Below are 26,871 nucleotides of genomic sequence, written 5' to 3'. Positions count from 1 at the left end.
TTACTCCAGGGAGACTGTCCCTGGAATCTCTAATTGTAAGTCGCTTTGGATAAAAGCGTCTGTGAAATGTACATGTAATAATAATAATAATAATAATAATAATAATAATAACAACTTTTATTTGTATAGCACTTTTCCTGCAAACGTTGCAGCTCAGTGCTTACATCATTATATAATCATAATTTAATAATTTAGTCATTTAAAGGCAATGTAAATGTAAATGTAAATAAATAAAAGATGATCATACAATCTAGATCCATTCAATTCATTCACACAGTACATGGTAGATTCAGAAATCTAGGTTAAACAATTTCCAATTTACTTATGAATACATTCGACTCATGTTAAATTATTCTATGTTCAATTACTAGCATTCTTTCTCCTTGAGTCTGCATTTAGTTGGTTGGTTTGTCTCATCACATGCGGTTGAACACTATGAACCAATCAGTGACGCTATTTCGTTCAGCATTTGACTAGTTAGGGCTAGTTCTACGCATGTCTCCGTCGCTAACTTGACGGACGTGTGGTTAACCGAATCAAATACGAGAACATACCCAAATCATCATCCAACAGCCAATCATAGGAGCGCAAGGTGGGCCTTTGTGTTGACATGTGAGGATGGACGCCGGCGAAAGACACAATAAATCATCTGTTGTATCGACGATAGCTGTAGCTAGCCAAGCAACAATAGTTTTAGTTTTTCCATATATTGTGGGTAGGCTGAGCGAAACTGACAGCCAGTGAGGCAGCTGCAACAACTGCTGCAAAAATGAAGTAAGTAGGATACGTTTTGTTATTGTAGTGGCTAATGTCTCGTAGCTAGCTAGCCAAGTCAGGACTGTAGCTTAGTTGGGGCGGCACTTATAAGAACTGTCACAGTACACTGAGTTGAGATAGTATTTTGCTAGTATAACATAACTCCTATTTGCAAGTCTGAAGTTTAACTTGTTACCCAATCTTGCATCAGCTTGTTGATCTAATGACGTATGTCAGCTTGAGCTCCCACTCTTGTGTTAAAGAGGTTCTGCAATCTGCATTGCGTCTCTGCTCTCTGACTCTTTCCATCATCATGTGTGTTTTGAATAATGTTCGATTGAATGATTTCAGGCTGAACATCGAGGGACTTTTGGTGTATTTCCCATATGACTACATTTACCCTGAGCAGTACTCGTACATGCTGGAACTCAAGAGAACATTGGATGCCAAGGTACACATCGGGGTACCCTATAAACATGACACTTGTTTTACTGTGTGTGTCTTGTTGGTATCTAACAAGTTGTCTCTCCAAAGGGACACGGAGTTCTGGAGATGCCGTCAGGAACAGGGAAAACCGTCTCCCTCCTATCACTGATTGTTGCGTATCAGCGGGTGAGCGATGGCTCCTTCTCTTCCTCAGGGTACGGATGTTAGGACACTAGGTCGCACCACCTTCATACTTGCTTCATGCCTCTCTCTCTCTCTCTCTCTCTCTCTCTCTCTCTCTCTCTCTCTCTCTCTCTCTCTCTCTCTCTCTCTCTCTCTCTCTCTCTCTCTCTCTCTCTCTCTCTCTCTCTCTCACACAGGCGTATCCCCTAGAAGTCACCAAGCTGATCTATTGTTCCCGAACTGTAGTTGAGATAGAGAAGGTGAGTGAAAAGGGGTTCCCCCCCCCCCCCCCTCCTTTGCTTACAGCTTTATCCTGTCTTGCTGCACCATAAGTAAGTAAGCTCCTGACCCCAAGATGTCTAGTTGAAGCTTCTCAGTTTCTTTATTGTGACTAGGGGAAATTATTTTTGCAGCCAGGATTCACACAGACTGAATACAAAAAGGACAATATCACAAGAACATCAACACAATAAAATCACAGAGCTAGTTCAGAGAAATGGAAATTCATACCAAGTACGAAAAGTGCAAGTGTGCAATGAGTGCAGGGGTAGTAGCCTACAAAGAACACAGCCAAAGTGCTATTTGCCATTAAGCATATTAATAGCACTAGCGATACGTATCCGACCCTTAATGTCTTTAGAAATCCAACGTTTGTTGTTAGGAAAAATCCTAAGGTCCGTCATTTCGTCAGAGGATATCAGAGGAGTCCTCCTGAAACACTGATGAATCTGTGCGATCGAAAACATCCCTGGAGGTCCTCAGTCCAGACCTCCACCTGCCTTTTAATCGTTGTCTCCCACCTCAGTGCAGACCATACCCGCAGGCAGACTTATACAGCCCCTAAATGGAGCCAGAACTTTGATCTAGAGTTCTTAATGGAGCCAGAACATAGATCTAGAGTTCTTAATGGAGCCAGAACATCGATCTAGACTTCTTAATGGAGCCAGAACATAGATCTAGACTTCTTAATGGAGCCAGAACATAGATCTAGACTTCTTAATGGAGCCAGAACATCGATCTACAGTTCTTAATGGAGCCAGAACATAGATCTAGACTTCTTAATGGAGCCAGAACATCGATCTAGAGTTCTTAATGGAGCCAGAACATAGATCTAGACTTCTTAATGGAGCCAGAACATAGATCTATAGTTTGTTACTACAGTATCCCTGCTCTTCCTACAAGGGGTGATCCACCCTTCTTACACCCATTTGATGTCTCTGACTTCCAACTTGTCTCTCTCTCTCTCTCTCTCTCTCTCTCTCTCTCTCTCTCTCTCTCTCTCTCTCTCTCTCTCTCTCTCTCTCTCAGGTGATAGAGGAGCTGAGGAAGCTGCTAGAGTACTACACCAAGGAGACCGGAGAGAAGAACAACTTCCTGGCGTTGGCGCTCTCCTCTCGGAAGAACCTGTGCATTCACCCTGAGGTAACGAACACTGTTACCATGAAGAAGATAAACCGTGTGCCACCATTCAAGCCTAAACAGTGTATCGTGATCAGGATTTTATTCAATAATAACCCCCAAATGGATGAATGTCGAAAAAGTAGATGCATAGAATTCCTCTGTGTGTGTGTGTGTGTGTGTGTGTGTGTGTTAATAGCATGGCTCTGTTTTAGGTGAGCGCCTTGCGCACCGGTAAGGAGGTGGATGGGAAATGCCACAGCCTTACAGCTTCTTACATCCGCGCTCAGCAGCACAGTGACCCGGACCTGCCGTCCTGCCGCTTCTATGAGGTGGGCAAAAGTCTGTGTGTGTGGGTGTGTGTGGGTGTGTGTTGGGTGTGTGTTGGGTCTGTGTTGTGTGTGTGTGTGTGTTGGGGGTGTGTGTGTTGTGTTGGGTGTGTGTGTGTGTGTGTTGTGCATGGGGCTGACTGACTGCCTGACTCTGTGTCATGTTGTGTGTCGTCCTCCTCCAGGGGTTTGACAGCGTGGGCAGACAGGTGCCCCTCCCCCCTGGCGTCTACAACCTGGAGGACCTGAAGGACTTCGGGCGGAGGAAAGGCTGGTGCCCGTACTACCTGGCACGCCACTCCGTAAGATTCAGTTCATCTTTTATTTTTGGGGCGTAAAAAGATACACTTGGGGCGGCTGTGGCGCAGGAGGTAGAGCCGCCGTCTAATGATCGCAAGGTTTGCGGTTCGAGCCCGGCTGGCCACATGTCGAAGAGTCCTTAGGCAAAGACACTGAACCCCAAATTGCTCCCAGTGAGCGGGGCCAGCGCCTCGCATGGTAGCTTGGCCGCCATTGGTCTGTGAATGGGTGAATGAGAGGCCGTTGTAAAGCACTTTGGATAAAGGCGCTAAATAAGTGCAGTCCATTTACCATTGCATTTTTTCAAAACTATTGTGCCATGCCTTATGATTCTTCATCACGTCTGAGTGCCGTGTTATTTCTAACGACTTTACTAGTTATTATGCCATCGGGGAGGTGCGATGTTGTCCGTTGTACCTCTTACGTTTGTCTATTTGATTTCATTTTCCTTTGATGTGTTCCACCTCTTCCCCCACCCCTGGCAGATCGTCCACGCCAACATCATCGTGTACAGTTACCACTACCTCCTGGACCCCAAGATCGCAGACGTGGTCTCCAAGGAGCTCTGCAAGCACTCCGTAGTTGTTTTCGACGAAGCTCATAACATCGGTAAGGTACATTGCTGGCCTAGTGGATTAGTGAGTTGGACTGGTGATCGGAAGGTCATGAGTTCAAATCCCCCACCTGGGAAATTGTTAAGGCACTCAGCCTGTCCTTAACAGCCTGGAGACTGTCCCTGGAATCTCTGATTGTAAGTCGCTTTGGATGAATGAAAACGTCTGGTAAATGGATACAATTTGACGTAGAAACATTCACCTTTCACAAGCACGTTGTTCTAGAAGCTTCTGTTGTTCCGTTGTCTTCTGAGGCCTGAGCTGAGGTTTGCCTTCCGTCCTTTCAGACAACGTGTGCATCGACTCCATGAGCGTCAACATCACCAGGAGGACTCTGGACCGCTGCCAAGCCAACGTGGAGACCCTTCAGAACACCATTCTCAAGTAAGGTCAAAGGTCACCCTATCTGCACAGAGGCATGGCCCTCTGGGACCCTCCGACATCCACACCAGTGTGCCGTGTAGAATGTTTAGAATGGACGGCCAGTACGCTGAGTCAGAGACTCCAGTAGTACGCTCATGTGGTTAGGACAGTCCTGGTCAGTAGTGGTAGAGGGGGTAGGACAGTCCTGGTCAGTAGTGGTAGAGGGGGTAGGACAGTCCTGGTCAGTGGTGGTAGAGGGGGTAGGACAGTCCTGGTCAGTGGGGGTAGAGCGGGTAGGACAGTCCTGGTCAGTGGTGGTAGAGGGGGTAGGACAGTCCTGGTCAGTGGTGGTAGAGCGGGTAGGACAGTCCTGGTCAGTGGTGGTAGAGGGGGTAGGACAGTCCTGGTCAGTAGTGGTAGAGGGGGTAGGACAGCCCTGGTCAGTAGTGGTAGAGGGGGTAGAGGGGGTAGGACAGTCCTGGTCAGTGGGGGTAGAGCGGGTAGGACAGTCCTGGTCAGTAGTGGTAGAGGGGGTAGAGGGGGTAGGACAGTCCTGGTCAGTGGTGGTAGAGGGGGTAGGACAGTCCTGGTCAGTGGTGGTAGAGGGGGTAGGACAGTCCTGGTCAGTGGTGGTAGAGGGGGTAGGACAGCCCTGGTCAGTGGTGCTAGAGGGGGTAGGACAGCCCTGGTCAGTAGTGGTAGAGGGGGTAGAGGGAGTAGGACAGCCCTGGTCAGTGGTGGTAGAGGGGGTAGAGGGAGTAGGACAGTCCTGGTCAGTGGTGGTAGAGGGGGTAGGACAGTCCTGGTCAGTAGTGGTAGAGGGGGTAGAGGAGGTATGACAGTCCTGGTCAGTGGAGGTAGAGGGGGTAGGACAGTCCTGGTCAGTGGAGGTAGAGGGGGTAGAGGAGGTATGACAGTCCTGGTCAGTGGAGGTAGAGGGGGTAGGACAGTCCTGGTCAGTGGAGGTAGAGGGGGTAGGACAGTCCTGGTCAGTGGAGGTAGAGGGGGTAGGACAGCCCAGGTCAGTGGTGGTAGAGGGGGTAGAGGGGGTAGGACAGTCCTGGTCAGTGGTGGTAGAGGGGGTAGGACAGTCCTGGTCAGTGGGGGTAGAGGAGGTATGACAGTCCTGGTCAGTGGTGGTAGAGGGGGTAGGACAGTCCTGGTCAGTGGTGGTAGAGGGGGTAGGACAGTCCTGGTCAGTGGGGGTAGAGGGGGTAGGACAGTCCTGGTCAGTGGGGGTAGAGGGGGTAGGACAGTCCTGGTCAGTAGTGGTAGAGGGGGTAGGACAGTCCTGGTCAGTAGTGGTAGAGGGGGTAGGACAGCCCAGGTCAGTGGTGGTAGAGGAGGTAGAGGGGGTAGGACAGTCCTGGTCAGTGGTGGTAGAGGGGGTAGGACAGTCCTGGTCAGTGGGGGTAGAGGGGGTAGGACAGTCCTGGTCAGTCATGGTAGAGGGGGTAGAGGGGGTAGGACAGCCCAGGTCAGTGGTGGTAGAGGAGGTAGAAGGGGTAGGACAGTCCTGGTCAGTGGTGGTAGAGGGGGTAGGACAGTCCTGGTCAGTGGGGGTTGAGGGGGTAGGACAGTCCTGGTCAGTGGGGGTAGAGGAGGTATGACAGTCCTGGTCAGTGGTGGTAGAGGGGGTAGGACAGTCCTGGTCAGTAGTGGTAGAGGGGGTAGGACAGTCCTGGTCAGTAGTGGTAGAGGGGGTAGGACAGTCCTGGTCAGTGGGGGTAGAAGGGGTAGGACAGTCCTGGTCAGTAGTGGTAGAGGGGGTAGGACAGTCCTGGTCAGTGGGGGTAGAGGGGGTAGAGGAGGTATGACAGTCCTGGTCAGTGGTGGTAGAGGAGGTAGAGGGGGTAGGACAGTCCTGGTCAGTGGTGGTAGAGGGGGTAGGACAGTCCTGGTCAGTGGTGGTAGAGGGGGTAGAGGGGGTAGGACAGCCCAGGTCAGTGGTGGTAGAGGGGGTAGAGGGGGTAGGACAGTCCTGGTCAGTAGTGGTAGAGGGGGTAGGAGTAGGCCACATCTGACCCCAGCCCTGCAGTAGATGTTCAAGGTGCACAACATCCAGACGGTCTCTGTTGAGTCACTGACGTCACGGCAACCTCCCTCCCTCCTTATCTCCTCCCAACCTCCCTCCCTCCTTATCTCCTCCCTCCCTCCCTACCTCCTCCCAACCTCCCTCCCTCCTGACCTCCTCCCAACCTCCCTCCTATCTCCTCCCTCCCTCCCTCCCTACCTCCCTTCCTACCTCCTCCCAACCTCCCTCCCTACCTACCTCCTCCCTCCCTCCCCCCTACCTCCTCCCAACCTCCCTCCCTACCTCCTTCCAACCTCCTACCTCCTACTAACCTCCCTCTCTCCTCCCAACCTCCCTCCCTCCCTACCTCCTCCTAACCTCCTACCAACCTCCCTCCCTACCTCCTCCTAACCTCCAACCTCCCTCCCTCCTCCTAACCTCCTACCAACCTCCCTCCCTACCTCCTACCAACCTCCCTCCCTCCCTCCCTACCTCCTACCAACCTCCCTCCCTCCCTCCCTCCCGCTCTGTAGGATCAAAGAGACGGACGAGGCCAGGCTGAAGGAGGAGTACAGGCGGTTGGTGGAGGGGCTGAAGGAAGCCAACATCGCCAGGGAGACGGACGTCTACATGTCCAATCCGGTGCTTCCGGATGAGATCCTGCAAGGTAACGCTCCAGTAACAGTCCTGCAAGGTAATGCTCCAGTCACAGTCCTGCAAGGTAACGCTCCAGTCAGTCCTGCAAGGTAACGCTCCAGTCACAGTCCTGCAGGGTAACGCTCCAGTCACAGTCCTGCAAGGTAACGCTCCAGTCACAGTTCTGCAAGGTAACGCTCCAGTCACAGTCCTGCAAGGTAACGCTCCAGTCACAGTCCTGCAGGGTAACGCTCCAGTCACAGTCCTGCAAGGTAACGCTCCAGTTAGAGTCCTGCAAGGTAACGCTCCAGTCACAGTCCTGCAGGGTAACGCTCCAGTCACAGTCCTGCAAGGTAACGCTCCAGTTAGAGTCCTGCAAGGTAACGCTCCAGTCACAGTCCTGCAAAGTAACGCTCCAGTCACAGTCCTGCAGGGTAACGCTCCAGTCACAGTCCTGCAGGGTAACGCTCCAGTCACAGTCCTGCAGGGTAACGCTCCAGTCACAGTCCTGCAGGGTAACGCTCCAGTCACAGTCCTGCAGGGTAACGCTCCAGTCACAGTCCTGCAGGGTAACGCTCCAGTCACAGTCCAGTCAAAAACCTAGAATTTAGTTTGGCTCTTCTGCTGGTATTTTGTTGTATTTTTGTTTTCTGTATTTTTCGCTTTACACTCAACCAATGTTCACCTCTCTCTCTCTACCACTCTATCCCTATCTTCCCCTGATCTGTCTTTTTCCTCTCCTCTTACCCCCCCCACTCCTTTCCTTTCCTCTTACCCCCCCCCCCCTCCTTTCCTCTCCTCCTCCAGAGGCTGTTCCCGGCAGCATCCGTACAGCGGAGCACTTTGTGGGCTTCCTGAGGCGTTTCCTGGAGTACCTGAAGGCCCGTCTGAGGATCCACCACGTGGTGCAGGAGAGCGCCCCCCAGTTCCTCAAGGACATCTTCGACAAGGTCTGCATCGACCGCAAACCCCTCAGGTGAGCCGCCCTGAGCTTCCACAGACCCTTTTATAGACTTGGAATATTGAGTACCTACAGAAACTCCCTCTATCTCTCGCCGGACTTGGACCGTAACCAGGAATGACGTCTGTCCCCGTTGTCCGTCTGTCCAGGTTCTGTGCTGAGAGGTTAGGCTCTCTGCTGAGGACTCTGGAGATAGCAGACATGGCCGACTTCTCAGCGGTCACCCTCATCGCCAACTTTGCCACTCTGGTCAGCACGTACAGCAAAGGTACTTAAGCGTTATGGAACGAGAAGCCGTGGTATATCGTGGATATCGGCACAGCTAGCGGGGTGGTTAGGCACGACGCAAAGCGGAGTGACGTTACGTCCCCTAGCTGTGCCGATATCCACGATATACCACGGCTTCTCGTTCCATAACGCTTTTATACAACGGTTACCACATTTTCTATCAATATTTCACAGAAGAAAGACAAGACAAACTTTTAGTTCATGTATTTTAATGGCACTATGTTTTTATTGTATGTGTATTCATCCACTGAACAGTTGTTTATTGGTTGCTAAGCAACGGTAATAACTTCGATAACAAACACGGAGTAATATGAAAAGATGTGTCAACATTACATTTAGCCGTGCGTATATCATGGATATCAGCACGGCTGGAACGCAAACTGACCAATAGAGACAATGGACCGGATCCATCCGTTTTAGGGATGTCCCGATCCGATCCACGGCATCAGTATCTGTCCGATATTGGTCCAGAATGCTGGATCGCAGATCGCACAGGAAAAAAAATAGGCTCCGATCTGCGCGTCCGATCTTGTGTGTCACTCACGTGATGACAACAGTAGTAGCCAGTGGTCACGTGCATGAGAGTTGGCTAGTAGCTACCTGTGTGTAGTGAGTCTGACGCCAACTGGTGAAATCATAAACCATTTGCTTAAGTCATTTTTCATTTTTTTACATGTTCTGAAACTACAGATTGTAAGCTTTCAAATGATGCGTCATATATTGAAATAGGAAAAAAATTAAAGACGACACGAGTTGCACGTTGCACCTCAAGAATGGGAATGCGACAGGAGAAAAGTGACTGATCAAACCAACAAACAACAAACGCTGCTAACAGCTAGCGGCTAACAGTGGTACATAACATAGCTACGAATGTCTAACTGCGTTTTTATAACATCACAACATGCTGAGAGAACATCGACACGCTAAAAACACATAACTACACATAATTAGATGAACACACTGTCCTTGCTTTTGAACTAAATTACTGTCCTAAAACAAAAGTATGTTTACAAGTCATTATCACTTACCGGTAGCCTGCGGCAAACGAGAACAGTGAATCCAATCCACAAATGTAGTGATCCTGTAGTGATCGTTAAACTGTTGTATATTATATCGAGTGGCTACTTTAAAACTTCAAGTTGCCTGTTATGAAAAAAACGAAAACCAGATGTTGACACAATAGGTTTCACTTTTCGACCCCTTCGATTCTGCAACTGGTTTATGGTCTCACCAGCGGGTGTCACCAGGCTACACTTTAAAAAAGGGTGCTATAATTGCTTTGCCATTTGTAAGAGAAGATAAATAGAATAAAAACCTGAAGGCACTAAAAATAGAAATCAGACAGTAACAAAAAAATTACCTACAATGCTGAATGCTGCTAAATAGTTTTAACTTTAAAACAGTTGGTCACTGAGTACTGCAGAGTACTGTTTTTGTTGCTTGAATAAAGGCTGACAGTCTTTAATAGCCAACTGTTGTTGTGGACTATATAATGGGGAAGTATTTGTTATTATTCAGGAGTAAAAAAATAAATACAAATATGGGATTGATATCGGTATGGCAGATACCTGAAGCCCAGGTATCGGTATCGATAGTGAAAAAGTCTGACATCCCTAATCCGTTGTATAATAAACCTTACCTCCCACACATAAGTCTGTGTGAGCTACTGAGCTAAAGCCCAGGCAGTAGCCCGAGAAGCTAAGTCTTTATGTCTCAGGCAAGGTGGGTCATCACGCCAGCATGGTTCACCCATCTACATCCATTACATCACGTCTACATGATGTAGAACTGAGTTTTAAGTTGTTAACCTTCTCTGGTTGTTAGGTGGTTAACCTTCTCTGGTTGTTAGGTGGTTAACCTTCTCGGGTGGTTAACCTTCTCTGGTTGTTAGGTGGTTAACCTTCTCTGGTGGTTAACCTTCTCTGGTTGTTAGGTGGTTAACCTTCTCTGGTTGTTAGGTGGTTAACCTTCTCTGGTGGTTAACCTTCTCTGGTTGTTAGGTGGTTAACCTTCTCTGGTTGTTAGGTGGTTAACCTTCTCTGGTTGTTAGGTGGTTAACCTTCTCTGGTGGTTAACCTTCTCTGGTTGTTAGGTGGTTAACCTTCTCTGGTGGTTAACCTTCTCTGGTTGTTAGGTGGTTAACCTTCTCTGGTTGTTAACCTTCTCTGGTTGTTAGGTGGTTAACCTTCTCTGGTTGTTAGGTGGTTAACCTTCTCTGGTGGTTAACCTTCTCTGGTTGTTAGGTGGTTAACCTTCTCTGGTGGTTAACCTTCTCTGGTTGTTAGGTGGTTAACCTTCTCTGGTTGTTAGGTGGTTAACCTTCTCTGGTTGTTAACCTTCTCTGGTTGTTAGGTGGTTAACCTTCTCTGGTTGTTAGGTGGTTCACTTTCTCTGGTTGTTAGGTGGTTAACCTTCTCTGGTTGTTAGGTGGTTAACCTTCTCTGGTTGTTAGGTGGTTCTCTTTCTCTGGTTGTTAGGTGGTTAACCTTCTCTGGTTGTTAGGTGGTTAACCTTCTCTGGTTGTTAGGTGGTTAACCTTCTCTGGTTGTTAGGTGGTTAACCTTCTCTGGTTGTTAGGTTGTTAACCTTCTCTGGTTGTTAGGTGGTTCTCTTTCTCTGGTTGTTAGGTGGTTAACCTTCTCTGGTTGTTAGGTTGTTAACCTTCTCTGGTTGTTAGGTGGTTAACCTTCTCTGGTTGTTAACTTTCTCTGGTTGTTAGGTGGTTAACCTTCTCTGGTTGTTAGGTGGTTAACCTTCTCTGGTTGTTAGGTGGTTAACCTTCTCTGGTTGTTAGGTGGTTCTCTTTCTCTGGTTGTTAGGTGGTTAACCTTCTCTGGTTGTTAGGTTGTTAACCTTCTCTGGTTGTTAGGTTGTTAACCTTCTCTGGTTGTTAGGTGGTTAACCTTCTCTGGTTGTTAGGTGGTTAACTTTCTCTGGTTGTTAGGTGGTTAACCTTCTCTGGTTGTTAGGTGGTTAACCTTCTCTGGTTGTTAGGTGGTTAACCTTCTCTGGTTGTTAGGTGGTTAACCTTCTCTGGTTGTTAGGTGGTTAACCTTCTCTGGTTGTTAGGTGGTTAACCTTCTCTGGTTGTTAGGTGGTTAACCTTCTCTGGTTGTTAGGTGGTTAACCTTCTCTGGTTGTTAGGTGGTTAACCTTCTCTGGTTGTTAGGTGGTTAACCTTCTCTGGTTGTTAGGTGGTTAACCTTCTCTGGTTGTTAACCTTCTCTGGTTGTTAGGTGGTTCACTTTCTCTGGTTGTTAGGTGGTTAACCTTCTCTGGTTGTTAGGTGGTTAACCTTCTCTGGTTGTTAGGTGGTTAACCTTCTCTGGTTGTTAGGTGGTTCTCTTTCTCTGGTTGTTAGGTGGTTAACCTTCTCTGGTTGTTAGGTGGTTAACTTTCTCTGGTTGTTAGGTGGTTAACCTTCTCTGGTTGTTAGGTGGTTAACCTTCTCTGGTTGTTAGGTGGTTAACCTTCTCTGGTTGTTAGGTGGTTCTCTTTCTCTGGTTGTTAGGTGGTTAACCTTCTCTGGTTGTTAGGTTGTTAACCTTCTCTGGTTGTTAGGTTGTTAACCTTCTCTGGTTGTTAGGTGGTTAACCTTCTCTGGTTGTTAGGTGGTTAACCTTCTCTGGTTGTTAGGTGGTTAACCTTCTCTGGTTGTTAGGTGGTTAACCTTCTCTGGTTGTTAGGTGGTTAACCTTCTCTGGTTGTTAGGTGGTTAACCTTCTCTGGTTGTTAACCTTCTCTGGTTGTTAGGTGGTTCTCTTTCTCTGGTTGTTAGGTGGTTAACCTTCTCTGGTTGTTAACCTTCTCTGGTTGTTAGGTGGTTAACCTTCTCTGGTTGTTAACCTTCTCTGGTTGTTAGGTGGTTAACCTTCTCTGGTTGTTAGGTGGTTAACCTTCTCTGGTTGTTAACCTTCTCTGGTTGTTAGGTGGTTAACCTTCTCTGGTTGTTAGGTGGTTAACCTTCTCTGGTTGTTAGGTGGTTAACCTTCTCTGGTTGTTAGGTGGTTAACCTTCTCTGGTTGTTAGGTGGTTAACCTTCTCTGGTTGTTAGGTGGTTAACCTTCTCTGGTTGTTAGGTGGTTAACCTTCTCTGGTTGTTAGGTGGTTAACCTTCTCTGGTTGTTAACCTTCTCTGGTTGTTAGGTGGTTCTCTTTCTCTGGTTGTTAGGTGGTTAACCTTCTCTGGTTGTTAACCTTCTCTGGTTGTTAGGTGGTTAACCTTCTCTGGTTGTTAACCTTCTCTGGTTGTTAGGTGGTTAACCTTCTCTGGTTGTTAGGTGGTTAACCTTCTCTGGTTGTTAGGTGGTTCTCTTTCTCTGGTTGTTAGGTGGTTAACCTTCTCTGGTTGTTAGGTTATTAACCTTTTCTGGTTGTTAGGTGGTTAACCTTCTCTGGTTGTTAACCTTCTCTGGTTGTTAGGTGGTTAACCTTCTCTGGTGGTTAACCTTCTCTGGTTGTTAGGTGGTTAACCTTCTCTGGTTGTTAACCTTCTCTGGTTGTTAGGTGGTTAACCTTCTCTGGTTGTTAGGTGGTTAACCTTCTCTGGTTGTTAGGTGGTTCTCTTTCTCTGGTTGTTAGGTGGTTAACCTTCTCTGGTTGTTAGGTGGTTAACCTTCTCTGGTGGTTAACCTTCTCTGGTTGTTAGGTGGTTAACCTTCTCTGGTGGTTAACCTTCTCTGGTTGTTAGGTGGTTAACCTTCTCTGGTTGTTAGGTGGTTCTCTTTCTCTGGTTGTTAGGTAGTTAACCTTCTCTGGTTGTTAGGTGGTTAACTTTCTCTGGTTGTTAGGTGGTTAACCTTCTCTGGTTGTTAGGTGGTTAACCTTCTCTGGTTGTTAGGTGGTTAACCTTCTCTGGTTGTTAGGTGGTTAACCTTCTCTGGTTGTTAGGTGGTTAACCTTCTCTGGTTGTTAGGTGGTTAACCTTCTCTGGTTGTTAGGTGGTTAACCTTCTCTGGTTGTTAGGTGGTTAACCTTCTCTGGTTGTTAGGTGGTTCTCTTTCTCTGGTTGTTAGGTGGTTAACCTTCTCTGGTTGTTAGGTGGTTAACCTTCTCTGGTTGTTAGGTGGTTAACCTTCTCTGGTTGTTAGGTGGTTAACTTTCTCTGGTTGTTAGGTGGTTAACCTTCTCTGGTTGTTAGGTGGTTAACCTTCTCTGGTTGTTAGGTGGTTAACCTTCTCTGGTTGTTAGGTGGTTAACCTTCTCTGGTTGTTAGGTGGTTAACCTTCTCTGGTAGTTAGGTGGTTAACCTTCTATGGTTGTTAACCTTCTCTGGTTGTTAGGTGGTTACCTTTCTCTGGTTGTTAGGTGGTTAACCTTCTCTGGTTGTTAACCTTCTCTGGTACACGCAGGTTTCACCATCATCATTGAGCCCTTCGAAGACAGAACTCCCACCATCGCTAATCCCGTGCTCCACTTCAGGTGAGGTCATGTCAGTGATCTGTGTGTTGTTGTTATTGTCACTTATCTACGTGACAACCTCTTGATGGCCAAATATTGTGGCCTTGGGTCCCTACCAAGGCAGAGGGTGTTATAAATATATTTTACCGTGGTCTTTATTCCAGAACCATCTATAATCTGGCTCTAGGAAGTACTAGTACTTTATGACTACTGTATGTGCTAGTCTCAGCGTCTAGTTGAAATACTTCTAGTTAATAGAACAGCCTACTATTACTTTTACCTACTAAAAGAGCCCCAAAAATGCTAACCTGCTATTTACACACAACGACCACTAGTTGGCCGCTTGTAAATTAGCCTGCTTCCTACACAGAAAAACTGAAAATTAGCTTTATACTACCTTATCCTGATGTGATTTTGAAAATGTAAGGATACTGGGTGGTAGAACGCACATATCTAGGAAAAGTCATGAAAGGAGGGTCCTGAAATTTGATTGAGTGCAAAGATATAAAAAATAAAAATGTACTCACTCAAATGACCCCTCATGGCTGTTCTAGTGTTAAGAAGGTATCCCTTGTCTGTCTGTGGCTGGTGTGTTCCTCAGCTGCATGGACCCCTCTATCGCCATCAAGCCTGTGTTCCAGCGCTTCCAGTCCGTCATCATTACGTCAGGGGTAACGGATCCTCCTTCTCTCATCCCGCTCTTCCATTGCCTCCCCCCCTCTACCCTCCCTCCCTTCCTCCTCCTCCTCCTCCTCTTCCTCTTCCCTCCATCTCTCCCTCTCCCTACTCCTAGATAATAATAATAATAATAATAATAATAATAATAACAACTTTTATTTGTATAGCAAAAGTTGCAGCTCAAAGTGCTCCAATCATTATATAATCATCATTTAATTATTTAGTCATTTAAAGGCAATATTAAAAAGATGGGTTTTTAATCTTGACTTGAACATATCTCTTTTGTACATGTGGTACACAGAGAAAGCCAGCATCAGAAGACCTGAGAGCTCTATTGGGCTGATATGCTAGCAAAAGGTCTTTCAGATATTCTGGTGCTGTGCCAGTGAGAGCTTTATAAACAAGCAGAAGGATCTTGAAATCTATTCTGAACTTAACAGGATGAGATGTTCACAGGTGAACCGTGACTCAACCCTCTCGTCACTGGTTAGAGGCCTCCTGTCGACAAGCTCATCCCTCTGGTATAGGACCACTCTCACAATGGGGCGGCGGTTAGCCTAGAGGTTAGAGGAGGCCAGGCTAGCAATCGGAAGGTTGCTGGTTCGATCCCCACAACAGGATGGCTCCCCTGCCGTTCTCACAGGCCTTCAGAGAGGAGAGGGGGGGGGGGCCCTTGCAGTCTCTGTATTGCTTAACTTTACACGTTTCACAATATATTGTTTTGCTGTGCTGTGGTAGAGAAGGCAAGAGACACATTCAAGCCTCTCTTTTTAATTGTTGTCTGTGAGCGGATAGTTCCTATTATATGTGACAGGGCATGGTTAAAAAGTCCTCAACTAGGGCAAAATCTTTTTTCTGTTTTTTCCAGATTATGAAAGGGTAGATTGTAAGCTTTAAAATGATGTGTCATACATTGAAATCTGAAACAAGTTGAAGAAGTCATGGATAGTTTAATGGTGATACCCCCTGAACCACCGTACTGAGATATCTAGCCTCAAACTTCTTCAGAGACGTTTTTCACAGAGGTAATGGGTGGGAACAATAGCTGGTTAACTCCACCCTAATCACTCCCTCAAGACAACCACACCCTCAAGACAACCACTCCCCCATTACACTACCTGTCATTACCTACCTGTCATCTGTCAGTGGGGTTGTCAGCTAACCCTCAGGAAGCAAAATTGCAGGGCTGACACGTTTAAATAGCTAAATAATAATAATAATAATAATAATTCAAGATTCATGATTCATCATCATTTTATTGCCATGTGTGCCAAAAGTTTATTACGTCCCATTACAAGTACAAGAGAGTAAAATTCATGGCAATGGAAAAAATTAGGCAAGATACAATTGAGCAATACAATAATAGAATGGTAAAAAAGTATAATGTTGTGTCTGTGTGTATGCATTTATCATTATAGTCCATAAAGCATCTAGTGGGACTTCGGTGTAGTTCCTTCCCATCCCATCTGGGCATCAAAGCTATAATAAAAAAAGAAGACAGTACATTTAAAATGATTGCCCACTGTTACCAACACCACTTTTACAAAATAGCCTACTACTATCTTCATAAAATAGAATTGCTTATACAATGACAATGACAAATACCTGAAGTGCTGGTGACTCATCAAGGTGTCATCTCTCAGAACCTCTCACCTCCTCATTCTGTAACACAAATTTCAGGTCAGAACTGTGGACTCTTCTCTAGTATAGGTTTTCCATAGACTCTCAGTGTACTGTACTTGTACTGAAGTTGGCTAGTGAAATCATTTCAATTCACAGTATTATTCTACAGCAAATCTACATATCAATGAATGAATCATTATTTTTGATTCCACATAACATTAGCGTTCATTACAAAAGCATTTACTTTTTCTATAATCTATTACATCTCTAACAAAGCTAGCTAGCTAGCTAACAAGCTAACACTTGTTTGGCTAGCTGGTACACACACAAACACACTAAAATGGTGCATGAAACATATTACACTATGTTGCATGTTTAGTAGGTCTGCAACAAATGTATTTATTCATTATGTTTTATCTTTGACAACGTATTTCTTCCTCCCACCATCTCATTAGTGATGGTGGGAGGTGGTCTGATAACTGATGCTAACAACGGGGCTATCTACCTTACTCACAAAACAACAAATAACTGTTTGGCTATCCTAAGTAAACAACACAAAATCCTAGTAAACAACACATGTAACTCACAAAAACTTACCCAAGAACACAGCAGAAGGTCTGTGCAGACGACTGTCCCAAGAATAGTGAACTGATGTGGAGATCAATGTCTGAAATTCCGTTGTCATCTGTCATCGTCAGATTCGGAGTTCGGAGTTCCCGTTCGGAGTTCCCATTATGTATAGTCCAATATGAAGGAGTTCATTAATTGCCCACTGTCGATATTTCTGCCTGCTTATGAAATTCTGTTGATAGCATTAGCGAAAGGTTCAGCCTCCATCTTGTAAACTTGTAAACAAACGCAGGTGGCTACTTAAATACAGCTGGAGTGGGTGTGGCTACACACACTGCCACACTAAAACGAATAATACCCCCCACCCGACTTTGCTAACTAAATGTAGGTATTTAGTGAATGTAAAACTGTTGGATATGATATCGAGTGGGTTCTTCATCGCTTCGTTTGTCGTCCTATGCCAAAAACCGGAAAACACATTTTTTCACAACAAGACTTGTTTGGCTCGATTGCGAGGTTTCAAAATGGCCGAGATGGGGACCTATTAATCAGACGCTGTCACATATATATTCTCATCTAGGTCCGTCTCAAACGATGCCGTGTTAGGTCCTTGAATTTGAGGGAATTGAGTCTTGAAAGTCCTTGAAAGGTGCTTGAGTTTGATGTTTCAGAAGGTGTGGGAACCCTGGGAATGAGTTGGTTAGCCTTGGTGTCCTTCTCTAATCATAGTTCTATCCACAGACCCTCTCGCCGTTGGACATCTATCCCAAAATCCTCGACTTCCGCCCTGTTACCATGGCGTCCTTCACCATGACGCTGGCGCGCACCTGTCTCTGCCCTCTCGTGAGTGTACCTAGAGTACCTGTCTGTCTGTCTGTCTGTCTGTACCTAGCAAAACAGTCTGTGGAAATAACAGAAATAGTTTCAATTCTTTCGTGCTTTTTGGGGTAAAAAAACCCTGTTTGTGGCTTAAAACCCTCCAGAAACGGACAAATGTTGACCTGAATGTTGATGTCTTCCAATGTCAGGTGGTTGGAAGGGGGAATGACCAAGTGGCCCTAAGCTCCAAGTTCGAGACACGTGAAGATTTCGGTAAGCGGCCCCATAAAAGCTGATTGTGTTGTCGTCATTTGCAGTTTAAACCAACCCGCTTCACCCTCTGTCCACTGAGCTGTTCTCTCCAGGAAGGTTTCGTCTGGACTAACCACCTGCTCCGTTTTTTGGGGGGGTATTTCCAGCTGTCGTCCGTAACTATGGCAACCTGCTGCTGGAGATGTCGGCGATCGTGCCTGACGGCATCGTGGCGTTCTTTACGAGCTACGTCTATATGGAGAACATCGTGGCCTCCTGGTATGAACAGGTGTGTGTGTACACGCGCTCCTCACAGGGACCTGAGACTCACTTGTAGTGTAGGTGAATAATGCACTGTGCCTTCATCCACAAATACCAGTACCGTAAATCCTCTAATATTGACAGGTGTGAATGTCATTGGATATGACTTGACATGTTGTGTCCTGTCTGTGTGTGTGTGTGGTGTGTGTGTGTGACTCCAGGGCATCCTAGAGAACGTTCAGAGGAACAAGTTGATCTTCATTGAGACTCCAGATGCAGCAGAGACCAGCATGGCTCTGGAGAAATACCAGGAGGTCAGACCCTGTCTGTCTGTCTGTCTGTCTCTCTCTCTCTCTCTCTCTCTCTCTCTCTCTCTCTCTCTCTCTCTGTCTCTCTCTCTCTCTCTCTCTGTCTCTCTCTCTCTCTCTCTCTCTCTCTCTCTCTCTCTCTCTCTCTCGTGAGAGACACTAAAAGCATGTATGATCATGATCTACTGTGGAGTACAACGCTATGAACGGAAGCGTTGCCTGAAATAACAAAAACAAACAAAGAAAGGAAAAGGAAAAGAAAGGCCTGGGTTTGAGGCCTTCTCTGATGTCGGGGTTGTTTTCTACCATGCGTGTTCACCTTTGACCCCCCCCCCCCTCCTCTCTGAAGGCCTGTGAGAACGGCAGGGGAGCCATCCTGTTGTCCGTGGCGCGGGGCAAGGTGTCCGAGGGGATCGACTTCGGTGAGCACTCCTGGTCCCGTCCTCCTCCTCGGGAACGCAGACCTCGTCCCTTGAGTTACCTCTGAAGACAGAAAATTAGCCGTTTTTATCAACAGGGTTCCACATTTACAGTTGCCCGATTGCCCGGGGCAAGTAAAACATTAGCTCGGTTTGTTTGCGCGACAGCACACCGACACACAGATCCAGGATCCAGCAGCGTCGTCGCTGTCGCGCAAACAAACCCGGCGAATGTTTTACTTGTCCCGGGCAATCAGGCAACCGTCCATGACGAACCCTGATCAAGGAGGTTCCATTTCAGGGGCCGCGGGCCGAGTATGAGCTCCAATGCTAGTGGTCATATGTGAAGTCTAGCTCTCTCTCTCTCTCTCTCTCTCTCTCTCTCTCTCTCTCTGTGTGTTATTCCAATGCAACTGGTTGCTTACACAGTGTTGTGTGGACGCTGTAGATGAGTGTGACTTTGTGTCCTGTCAGTGCATCACTTTGGGCGGGCGGTGATCATGTTCGGAGTGCCCTACGTCTACACCCAGAGCCGGATCCTGAAGGTCAGTCAAGACGCTCTACCCCCCCCCATTTTCTGTTTCCTCTTCCTGTACACCCCCAGATGTCAGTAACACCTATTCACAGTCAGTAACATCTATTCACATGTCAGTAACATCTATTCACATGTCAGTAACATCTATTCACAGTCAGTAACATCTATTCACATGTCAGTAACATCTATTCACATGTCAGTAACATCTATTCACATGTCAGTAACATCTATTCACAGTCAGTAACATCTATTCACATGTCAGTAACATCTATTCACAGTCAGCAACGTCTTTTCCATGGTGTCAGGGGGTGATATAACCCAGGTCTGCCCCCATCCCCCCCATCTCTCTACCAGGCTCGTCTTGAGTACCTGCGAGACTCGTTCCAGATCCGAGAGAACGACTTCCTGACGTTTGACGCCATGCGGCACGCGGCCCAGTGCGTGGGCCGAGTCATCAGGGGCAAGACGGACTACGGCCTGATGATCCTGGCCGACAAGGTGACCCAGGAGTCCAAAACACGTCCTCAGGAAACACAGAGTCCAAAAGACGTCCTCAGGGAAGCCGCAATGTGGTTTCAGATGACGTCTTTCCAGGACATCCAGATGACGTCTTTAGGACGTCTTATGGGATTCTGTAGTCCATAAGATGTCCAAAAGACGTCATCTGGACGTCCTAGAAAGACGTCATCTGAAACCACATTCCGGCTTCCCTGAGGACGTCTTTTGGACTCTGTGTTTACTGGGAAAGATCGCTCGGCTACTTCAATAAACCCGTTAAAACAAAGCAAATGTTTCTCTAAGGGGATGTAGGGAGTATGTTTGGGGAAATCCAATCCTACACTGGTCACACACACGTCTGTATGCTTCAGTTGGAGGAAACCTCATCCTATTTCACTGGATTTCTCACAGCCATGTGTCGTATGAGTGAGAAATTCAAACTTTTAGAGAATCCACAGATCAGGGTGTCGGAGTCCTATCAGCACATGTAAAAAGAAGAAAAATGATACACATTCAGGACGGCTGTGGCGCAGGAGGTAGAGCCGCCGTCTAATGATCGCAAGGTCGGCAGATCAGTCGCTTGAACCCCGGCCGGCCACATGTCAAAGTGTCCTTGGGAAAGACACTGAACCCCAAATTGCTCCCAGTGAGCGGGGCCGGCGCCTTGCATGGTAGCTTGCATTGGTGTGTGAATGTGTGTCTGAATGGGTGAACGAGAGGCCGTTGTAAAGCGCTTTGGATAAAGGTGCTATATAAGTGCGGTCCATTTACCGTTCCGTTTACTTTCAACAAAGGTCACCAAGGATGACAGTCTTGAAGGTGAGCTGTGTAAGAAGGTGAGAGGGTGAGAGGGTAACCCTGGTAACCCTGTGGTCTCCTCAGCGCTACGCCCGGGCAGACAAGCGGGGGAAGCTGCCTCGCTGGATCCAGGAGCACCTGGCGGAGAGCAGCCTGAACCTGACGGTGGACGAGACGGTGCAGCTCTCCAAACACTTCCTACGCCAGATGGCCCAGCCCTTCAGACAGGTACGTCTCTCCTGTACTCTTCTCTCTCCCACCCAGCCCTTCAGACAGGTACGTCTCTCCTGTACTGGTCTCTCCCCCCCAGTCCTTCAGACAGGTACGTCTCTCCTGTACTGGTCTCTCTCTCCCCCAGCCCTTCAGACAGGTACTGGTCTCTCCCCCCAGGCCTTCAGACAGGTACTGGTCTCTCCTGTACTGGTCTCTCTCCCACCCAGCCCTTCAGACAGGTATGTCTCTCCTGTACTGGTCTCTCTCTCCCCCAGGCCTTCAGACAGGTACTGGTCTCTCTCTCCCCCAGGCCTTCAGACAGGTACTGGGCTCTCCCCCAGGCCTTCAGACAGGTACTGGTCTCTCCCCCCAGGCCTTCAGACAGGTACGTCTCTCCTGTACTGGTCTCTCTCTCCCCCCAGGCCTTCAGACAGGTACGTCTCTCCTGTACTGGTCTCTCTCTCCCCCAGGCCTTCAGACAGGTACTGGTCTCTCCCCCCAGGCCTTCAGACAGGTACTGGTCTCTCCCCCCCAGGCCTTCAGACAGGTACTGGTCTCTCCCCCCAGGCCTTCAGACAGGTATTGGTCTCTCCCCCCAGGCCTTCAGACAGGTACTGGTCACTCTCCCAGGCCTTCAGACAGGTACTGGTCACTCTCCCAGGCCTTCAGACAGGTACTGGTCTCTCTCTCCCAGGCCTTCAGACAGGTATTGGTCTCTCTCCCAGGCCTTCAGACAGGTACTGGTCTCTCTCCCAGGCCTTCAGACAGGTACTGGTCTCTCTCCCAGGCCTTCAGACAGGTACTGGTCTCTCTCCCAGGCCTTCAGACAGGTACTGGTCTCTCTCCCAGGCCTTCAGACAGGTACTGGTCTCTCTCCCAGGCCTTCAGACAGGTACTGGTCTCTCCCCCAGGCCTTCAGACAGGTACTGGTCTCTCTCCCAGGCCTTCAGACAGGTACTGGTCTCTCCCCCCCAGGCCTTCAGACAGGTACTGGTCTCTCTCCCAGGCCTTCAGACAGGTATTGGTCTCTCCCCCCAGGCCTTCAGACAGGTACTGGTCTCTCTCCCAGGCCTTCAGACAGGTACTGGTCTCTCTCCCAGGCCTTCAGACAGGTACTGGTCTCTCTCCCAGGCCTTCAGACAGGTATTGGTCTCTCCCCCCAGGCCTTCAGACAGGTACTGGTCTCTCTCCCAGGCCTTCAGACAGGTACTGGTCTCTCTCCCAGGCCTTCAGACAGGTACTGGTCTCTCTCCCAGGCCTTCAGACAGGTACTGGTCTCTCCCCCAGGCCTTCAGACAGGTACTGGTCTCTCTCCCAGGCCTTCAGACAGGTATTGGTCTCTCCCCCCAGGCCTTCAGACAGGTACTGGTCTCTCTCCCAGGCCTTCAGACAGGTACTGGTCTCTCTCCCAGGCCTTCAGACAGGTATTGGTCTCTCCCCCCAGGCCTTCAGACAGGTACTGGTCTCTCCCCCCAGGCCTTCAGACAGGTATTGGTCTCTCCCCCCAGGCCTTCAGACAGGTACTGGTCACTCTCCCAGGCCTTCAGACAGGTACTGGTCACTCTCCCAGGCCTTCAGACAGGTATTGGTCTCTCCCCCCAGGCCTTCAGACAGGTATTGGTCTCTCCCCCCAGGCCTTCAGACAGGTATTGGTCTCTCCCCCCAGGCCTTCAGACAGGTATTGGTCTCTCCCCCCAGGCCTTCAGACAGGTACTGGTCTCTCCCCCCAGGCCTTCAGACAGGTATTGGTCACTCTCCCAGGCCTTCAGACAGGTACTGGTCTCTCCCCCAGGCCTTCAGACAGGTATTGGTCTCTCCCCCCAGGCCTTCAGACAGGTACTGGTCTCTCCCCCCAGGCCTTCAGACAGGTATTGGTCACTCTCCCAGGCCTTCAGACAGGTACTGGTCTCTCCCCCAGGCCTTCAGACAGGTACGTCTCTCCTGTACTGGGACCATTATTCTCTGGGAGAAGTGGTGAGTTATCAGTGTCAATATGTTTGGCCATGACTGTAGGTATATCACCTTTGTGTGTGTGTCTGTCTTTCTCACACGTACACCCCCCTCCCCCCCTTCAACTCTGACGTTGAATAGAGATGTGTTCCAAGTTTCAAGATAAAGTCAGCATTATGGCCAGAGAAAGGACCACTTTTTAAAGGACTTGAATAATCAAGTCCAGACATGAATAATCAACCAAACCATCTCCCCCCCACATCTAGGAGGACCAGCTGGGTCTGTCTCTGCTGACCCTGGAGCAGCTGCAGTCAGAGGACATGCTGAAGAAGATCGCCCAGATCGCCCACCAGGCCTGAGCCCCCCCCCCCCCCCCACGTCTGTTATACAGACACCACCACCGCTCACTGTTCAACCAGGAGAGGCTGGCGGAGGTAGACATCGGAGGACGGACGTTAGGAGGAGCTGCTTCCATCGGTCTCAACTGTATCTGTACATGAAATGTCTTTTTATAACAAGGAAAGTGTTGTTTATATGTGCTTGCGTGCTAATGAAGAAATGTTTGTAATAGACAACGCTGTCTGCGTGGTTTTTTCGCCCTCCGGTCAGACATGAATCGCTACCACACACATCCAGTATCATTAACAGTCACAGAAAAAGTGGACAAACTGGATTAAAGAGACTGAAAATACTTTATTTCAACAAAACATCTGCTAACTTTTTCCAGATATAAAAGACATACATATTCATATAACAGAACACATCAGTAGAGAAGGTTCTCCCTATGGAACATCTTCCAGAAGACTTCTAGAAGGTTTGTGCTTTGCCAGTCAGCGTGCGTAACATTGTCATAGTAGTTTACTAGGCTGGTGACAGTCAGAGAGGTCTGGTATCAGTGACTCCTTTCTCTATCTCTCTTGTCTTGCTGTTGCCTCTCCTGTCCACCTGTTGTCACTTTCATTTGCACCAAAGCAGGTGAACTTGATTAACAATCGTTTATGCTTCCTAAGTGGACAGATAGATATTCCAGAAGTTGAACTGACTTGGTGTTCGACTGTGATGATTAAGTGTTCCCTTCATTTAGTTTTGAACAGTACCGGTAATCACTTTTTCAAGCATTTAATCCGTTTCCGTCTGAATGGACCCCTAAAGAGATGGGTCAGTAATGCACTTCAACATTTCGATCTTTTTTAAAACAGTGCAGAAAATTTAAGAAACGGGTACTATAGAAGTGTAACATTGGTGAACCATCCATTTAACAATGACAGTAACTCCCCTGGGTGGTAGAAGAGTCTAATGCTTTCACCTAACCAATTCTCTCAGATTTCTGGGTCCATTTGGAATTCTAAGACAAAAAAATAAATAGCAGACTTTTCTCTCTTTTTGATAACTTCCTGAGTATGTTGCACATTTCATATATGAAGATGGACATTTAAAAAAAAAAAAAAAACATCTGAGGGTATTCTTTCATGAGTGCTCCCTAATTCTTACACTGTCCAAAAGTAATAGAAGGGACCATCAATTGAAAATATACATTTTTCCAAAAAACGCTCTTACAGGCAAATAGTGCTTATGTCTGCGGGGCATCAAAGTAGCCAATAAATTAATTTATAACAATTTGTAACATTAGGTATTCAAATAGCTGTACATATTTCACAGTGTCTCAAAGTATTATAAAGGTTCATATTCACATTTGTTTTCATCATGGTAATGCAGATCAGGATTAATCATTTGGAATTAGAATCAACTAGTGCAAAGAACGCCAATGGACACATGGGTACTTTTGGAGGGGAGTTTGATAGGGCGTTCACACCGGCAAAGAACCGTGCCGGTTTGTGGAACCGGCCGGCGCGTTCAGACCGAAACTCACTTGGTTCGGAGCCTCAAAAGTTGGTTCGCAGCGGGAACCAGAAAATAGTGGTTCTCAAGCGCGAACCGTCGTAGAACAGTCACGTCGTCAGTGGGTGTGTCCTATTCTAGGCTGCAAAGACCAGCAAGAAGGAAGTAGACAAAATGTAATCTAATCTAAATCTAATCATTAGTGATCAAAAACAATATCAAAAGTTACATCATTCTCTCTATCTTCCTTTATATCGTTGGAAAGCCTGATTAGTCACCTTTACAACGAGGTACAACTTGTAAGGATCATGCATTCGTGGAATGAGCAACACAGCTAAACGTGTGGGTAGCGGCCCAAAAATATTTGCCAAAATCCCCTATATTCTTCTGTTGGTATTCACTCTCGTTTTGAGTTGCTTGGTGGATTGGATGATTGCACTCTCCCACAGTAATAAGGAAAAAACAACACATGTTGGCCATTTTTACACTTTATTAATTGTACATTGTCAGGGACCTCAGTAGTGTGTGGAAGATCCATACGCAGTCACAACAGCTTGGCACCTCCTCCTCATGCTGGTCACCAGCCTGGTCACACACTGCTGTGGGACAGCATCCCATTCCTCAACTAGGATTTGCCGCAAGTCAGCCAACATGGTTGCGTTGGTCACTCTGGCACGTACAGCACGCCCAAGCTGATCCCACAAGTGTTCAATTGGGTTGAGGTCTAGACTCACGGCAGGCCATTCCACCCTCTCCACTCCCAAATACTGGAGGTGCTCTGTGATGATCCTGGCTCTGTGGGGGCGAGCGTTGTCATCATGGAGGATGGAGTTAGGTCCCAGATTCTGGAGATGGGATCGCCACTGGCCCCAGAATATCGTTCCTGTCAATTAGGTGCCATTCATACACCTGCCAGCACTTGAAGCTCAAAACGAGAGTGAATACCAACAGAAGAATATTGCAGGGGATTTTGTCAAAAGATTTTGGGCCGCTACCCACACGTTTAGCTGTGTTACTCATTCCATGAATGTATGATCCTTACAAGTTGTACCTCATTGTAAAGGTGACCAATCAGGCTTTCCAAAGATATAAAATACAATACCAATTGGTATTATTAAAGGGGAGGAATAATCAACAAAAAAAGTGTTTCCGAACTTTTTTTGAGGGGTTTATATCATGAACTGAAATGACCATTGACCGTCAGAATGTTTAAAAAACATAATGCATAAATATTAAGAAATACAAATAAAAAATGTGCATGCTCAGACACATGATCTGATAGAACATCGAAGAGATACAACGACCAAACTGCAGAAAGCTTCCAAATGCAAATGGTCTAAATTGTATGTCTAATTTTGAAGAACATACAGCATTCAAGCATTTTCCTCCTTGTGGGACTCCACTACTTAATATTCATATTCCAATATTAAAAAAAGACAAAGAGTCATGTGCTTCAGGGTTCGGGGGAGAAGGGGGCGGGGTGGGGCAGCAGAGGGAGGGTGGTCCCTCCCAGGGACCCCCGGCGGGACAGACTCTGGGTGCTGGAGCTGAGACTCCGCGTCTCTGTCAGACCCCCAGGGCTCTGCAGGGGCACACACGGTCATGTGGTTAGACAGACTGTTGACATACCGCTATGGATTTAAGTGATTCTTAGTAGACTGAGTAGAACTTATAAATCACAAAGAGCTTAAATCAGTTGACTCAAATGAGCAAAGCATTTGCATTAAGCAAAGTTACATGAGCACAGAGGGAACATAGCAGACAAGAAGCCCCCACCGTGGGGCAGGACTCATATATACAACTGTCCTTGGTCATGAGGTCACTATTCTTGGGAACCAATCATATCATACATCTGTAGCCGCAGGGTTCCCGGTTCGATTCCAGACATATCTCTCTCACATATCTCCCTCCCTCCCTCCCTCTGTCAGTGTCTCTTTCTCTCTCCCTCCCTCCCTCTACAGTCTCTCTCTCTCTCTCTCTCTCTCTCTCTCTCTCTCTCTCTCTCTCTCTCTCTCTCTCTCTGTGTCTCTCTCTCTCTCTCTGTGTGTGTGTGTGTCAGTCAGTGTCTCTCTCTCTCTCTCTCTCTCTCTCTCTCTCTCTCTCTCTCTCTATCAGTCAGTGTGTCTGTCTGTCTGTCTGTCTGTCTCTCTCCTCCCTCCCTCCCTCTCAGCAGATCTCTCTCTCTCTGCCTGCCTCTACAGTCTCTCTCTCTCTCTCTCTCTCTCTCTCTCTCTCTCTCTCTCTCTCTCTCAAAATATGAGTGGGACTGCCCCACTCAGAAAAAATAACTTACAACTTTTACTCTGTTACACTTGTGTAATGTGACGTAACAAATCAACTCGAAACGTGAAACGTACCCTTATCATACAAGCACACAAGAGGAAGATGCTTTGGCATGTCAACATTGATATTGCAGCATTCAGATACAATAATAATAAGT

The 26,871-nt window shown here is 47.4% G+C and overlaps 2 protein-coding genes across 3 annotated transcripts in view; one reads left to right on the top strand and one right to left on the bottom strand.

Annotated features, from left to right (window-relative positions):
- The first annotated feature begins 656 nt into the window (after window positions 1–656).
- ercc2 (excision repair cross-complementation group 2) lies at window positions 657–23,066 on the top strand. Of its 2 annotated transcripts, XM_080532629.1 has the most exons (23): window positions 657–774; window positions 1,108–1,207; window positions 1,291–1,368; window positions 1,563–1,625; window positions 2,674–2,787; window positions 2,979–3,095; window positions 3,278–3,394; window positions 3,878–4,001; window positions 4,294–4,390; window positions 6,917–7,050; window positions 7,827–7,995; window positions 8,130–8,248; window positions 13,620–13,689; window positions 14,270–14,339; window positions 17,281–17,382; window positions 17,568–17,631; window positions 17,778–17,899; window positions 18,093–18,185; window positions 18,529–18,601; window positions 19,073–19,143; window positions 19,488–19,631; window positions 20,514–20,657; window positions 22,859–23,066. In XM_080532629.1, exons 1-23 carry the CDS (start codon window positions 770–772, stop codon window positions 22,949–22,951), a joined length of 2,283 nt encoding a protein of 760 aa, XP_080388755.1. In that variant the 5' UTR covers window positions 657–769; the 3' UTR covers window positions 22,952–23,066. The 2 variants fall into 2 exon arrangements, with proteins under 2 accessions (XP_080388755.1, XP_080388756.1); XM_080532630.1 differs by lacking the exons at window positions 19,073–19,143; window positions 19,488–19,631; window positions 20,514–20,657; window positions 22,859–23,066 and adding an exon at window positions 18,856–19,057 and having other exon boundaries at window positions 18,529–18,697.
- Window positions 23,067–23,281: 215 nt separating this feature from the next.
- klc3 (kinesin light chain 3) overlaps window positions 23,282–26,871 on the bottom strand; it is a 35,591-nt gene continuing 32,001 nt past the window's right edge. Inside the window, exon 13 of the mRNA XM_080530894.1 lies at window positions 23,282–26,013. Coding sequence (XP_080387020.1) covers window positions 25,885–26,013 — 129 coding nt within the window. The 3' untranslated portion in view covers window positions 23,282–25,884. The remainder of the gene's footprint in view (window positions 26,014–26,871) is intronic.

Source organism: Nansenia antarctica (genome assembly GCF_963989245.1).
Source record: "Nansenia antarctica genome assembly, chromosome: 5".
Lineage (NCBI taxonomy): Eukaryota > Metazoa > Chordata > Actinopteri > Argentiniformes > Microstomatidae > Nansenia > Nansenia antarctica.
Note: the sequence above shows the minus strand (reverse complement) of the source record. Positions and strands in the feature narration are given on the sequence as shown.

Coding starts and splice junctions, on each gene's coding strand:
- ercc2 (XM_080532629.1), top strand. Junction 7,051..7,826: donor TCCGGATGAGATCCTGCAAG/GTAACGCTCCAG, acceptor CTCCTCCTCCAG/AGGCTGTTCCCGGCAGCATC. Junction 14,340..17,280: donor CCGTCATCATTACGTCAGGG/GTAACGGATCCT, acceptor TTCTATCCACAG/ACCCTCTCGCCGTTGGACAT.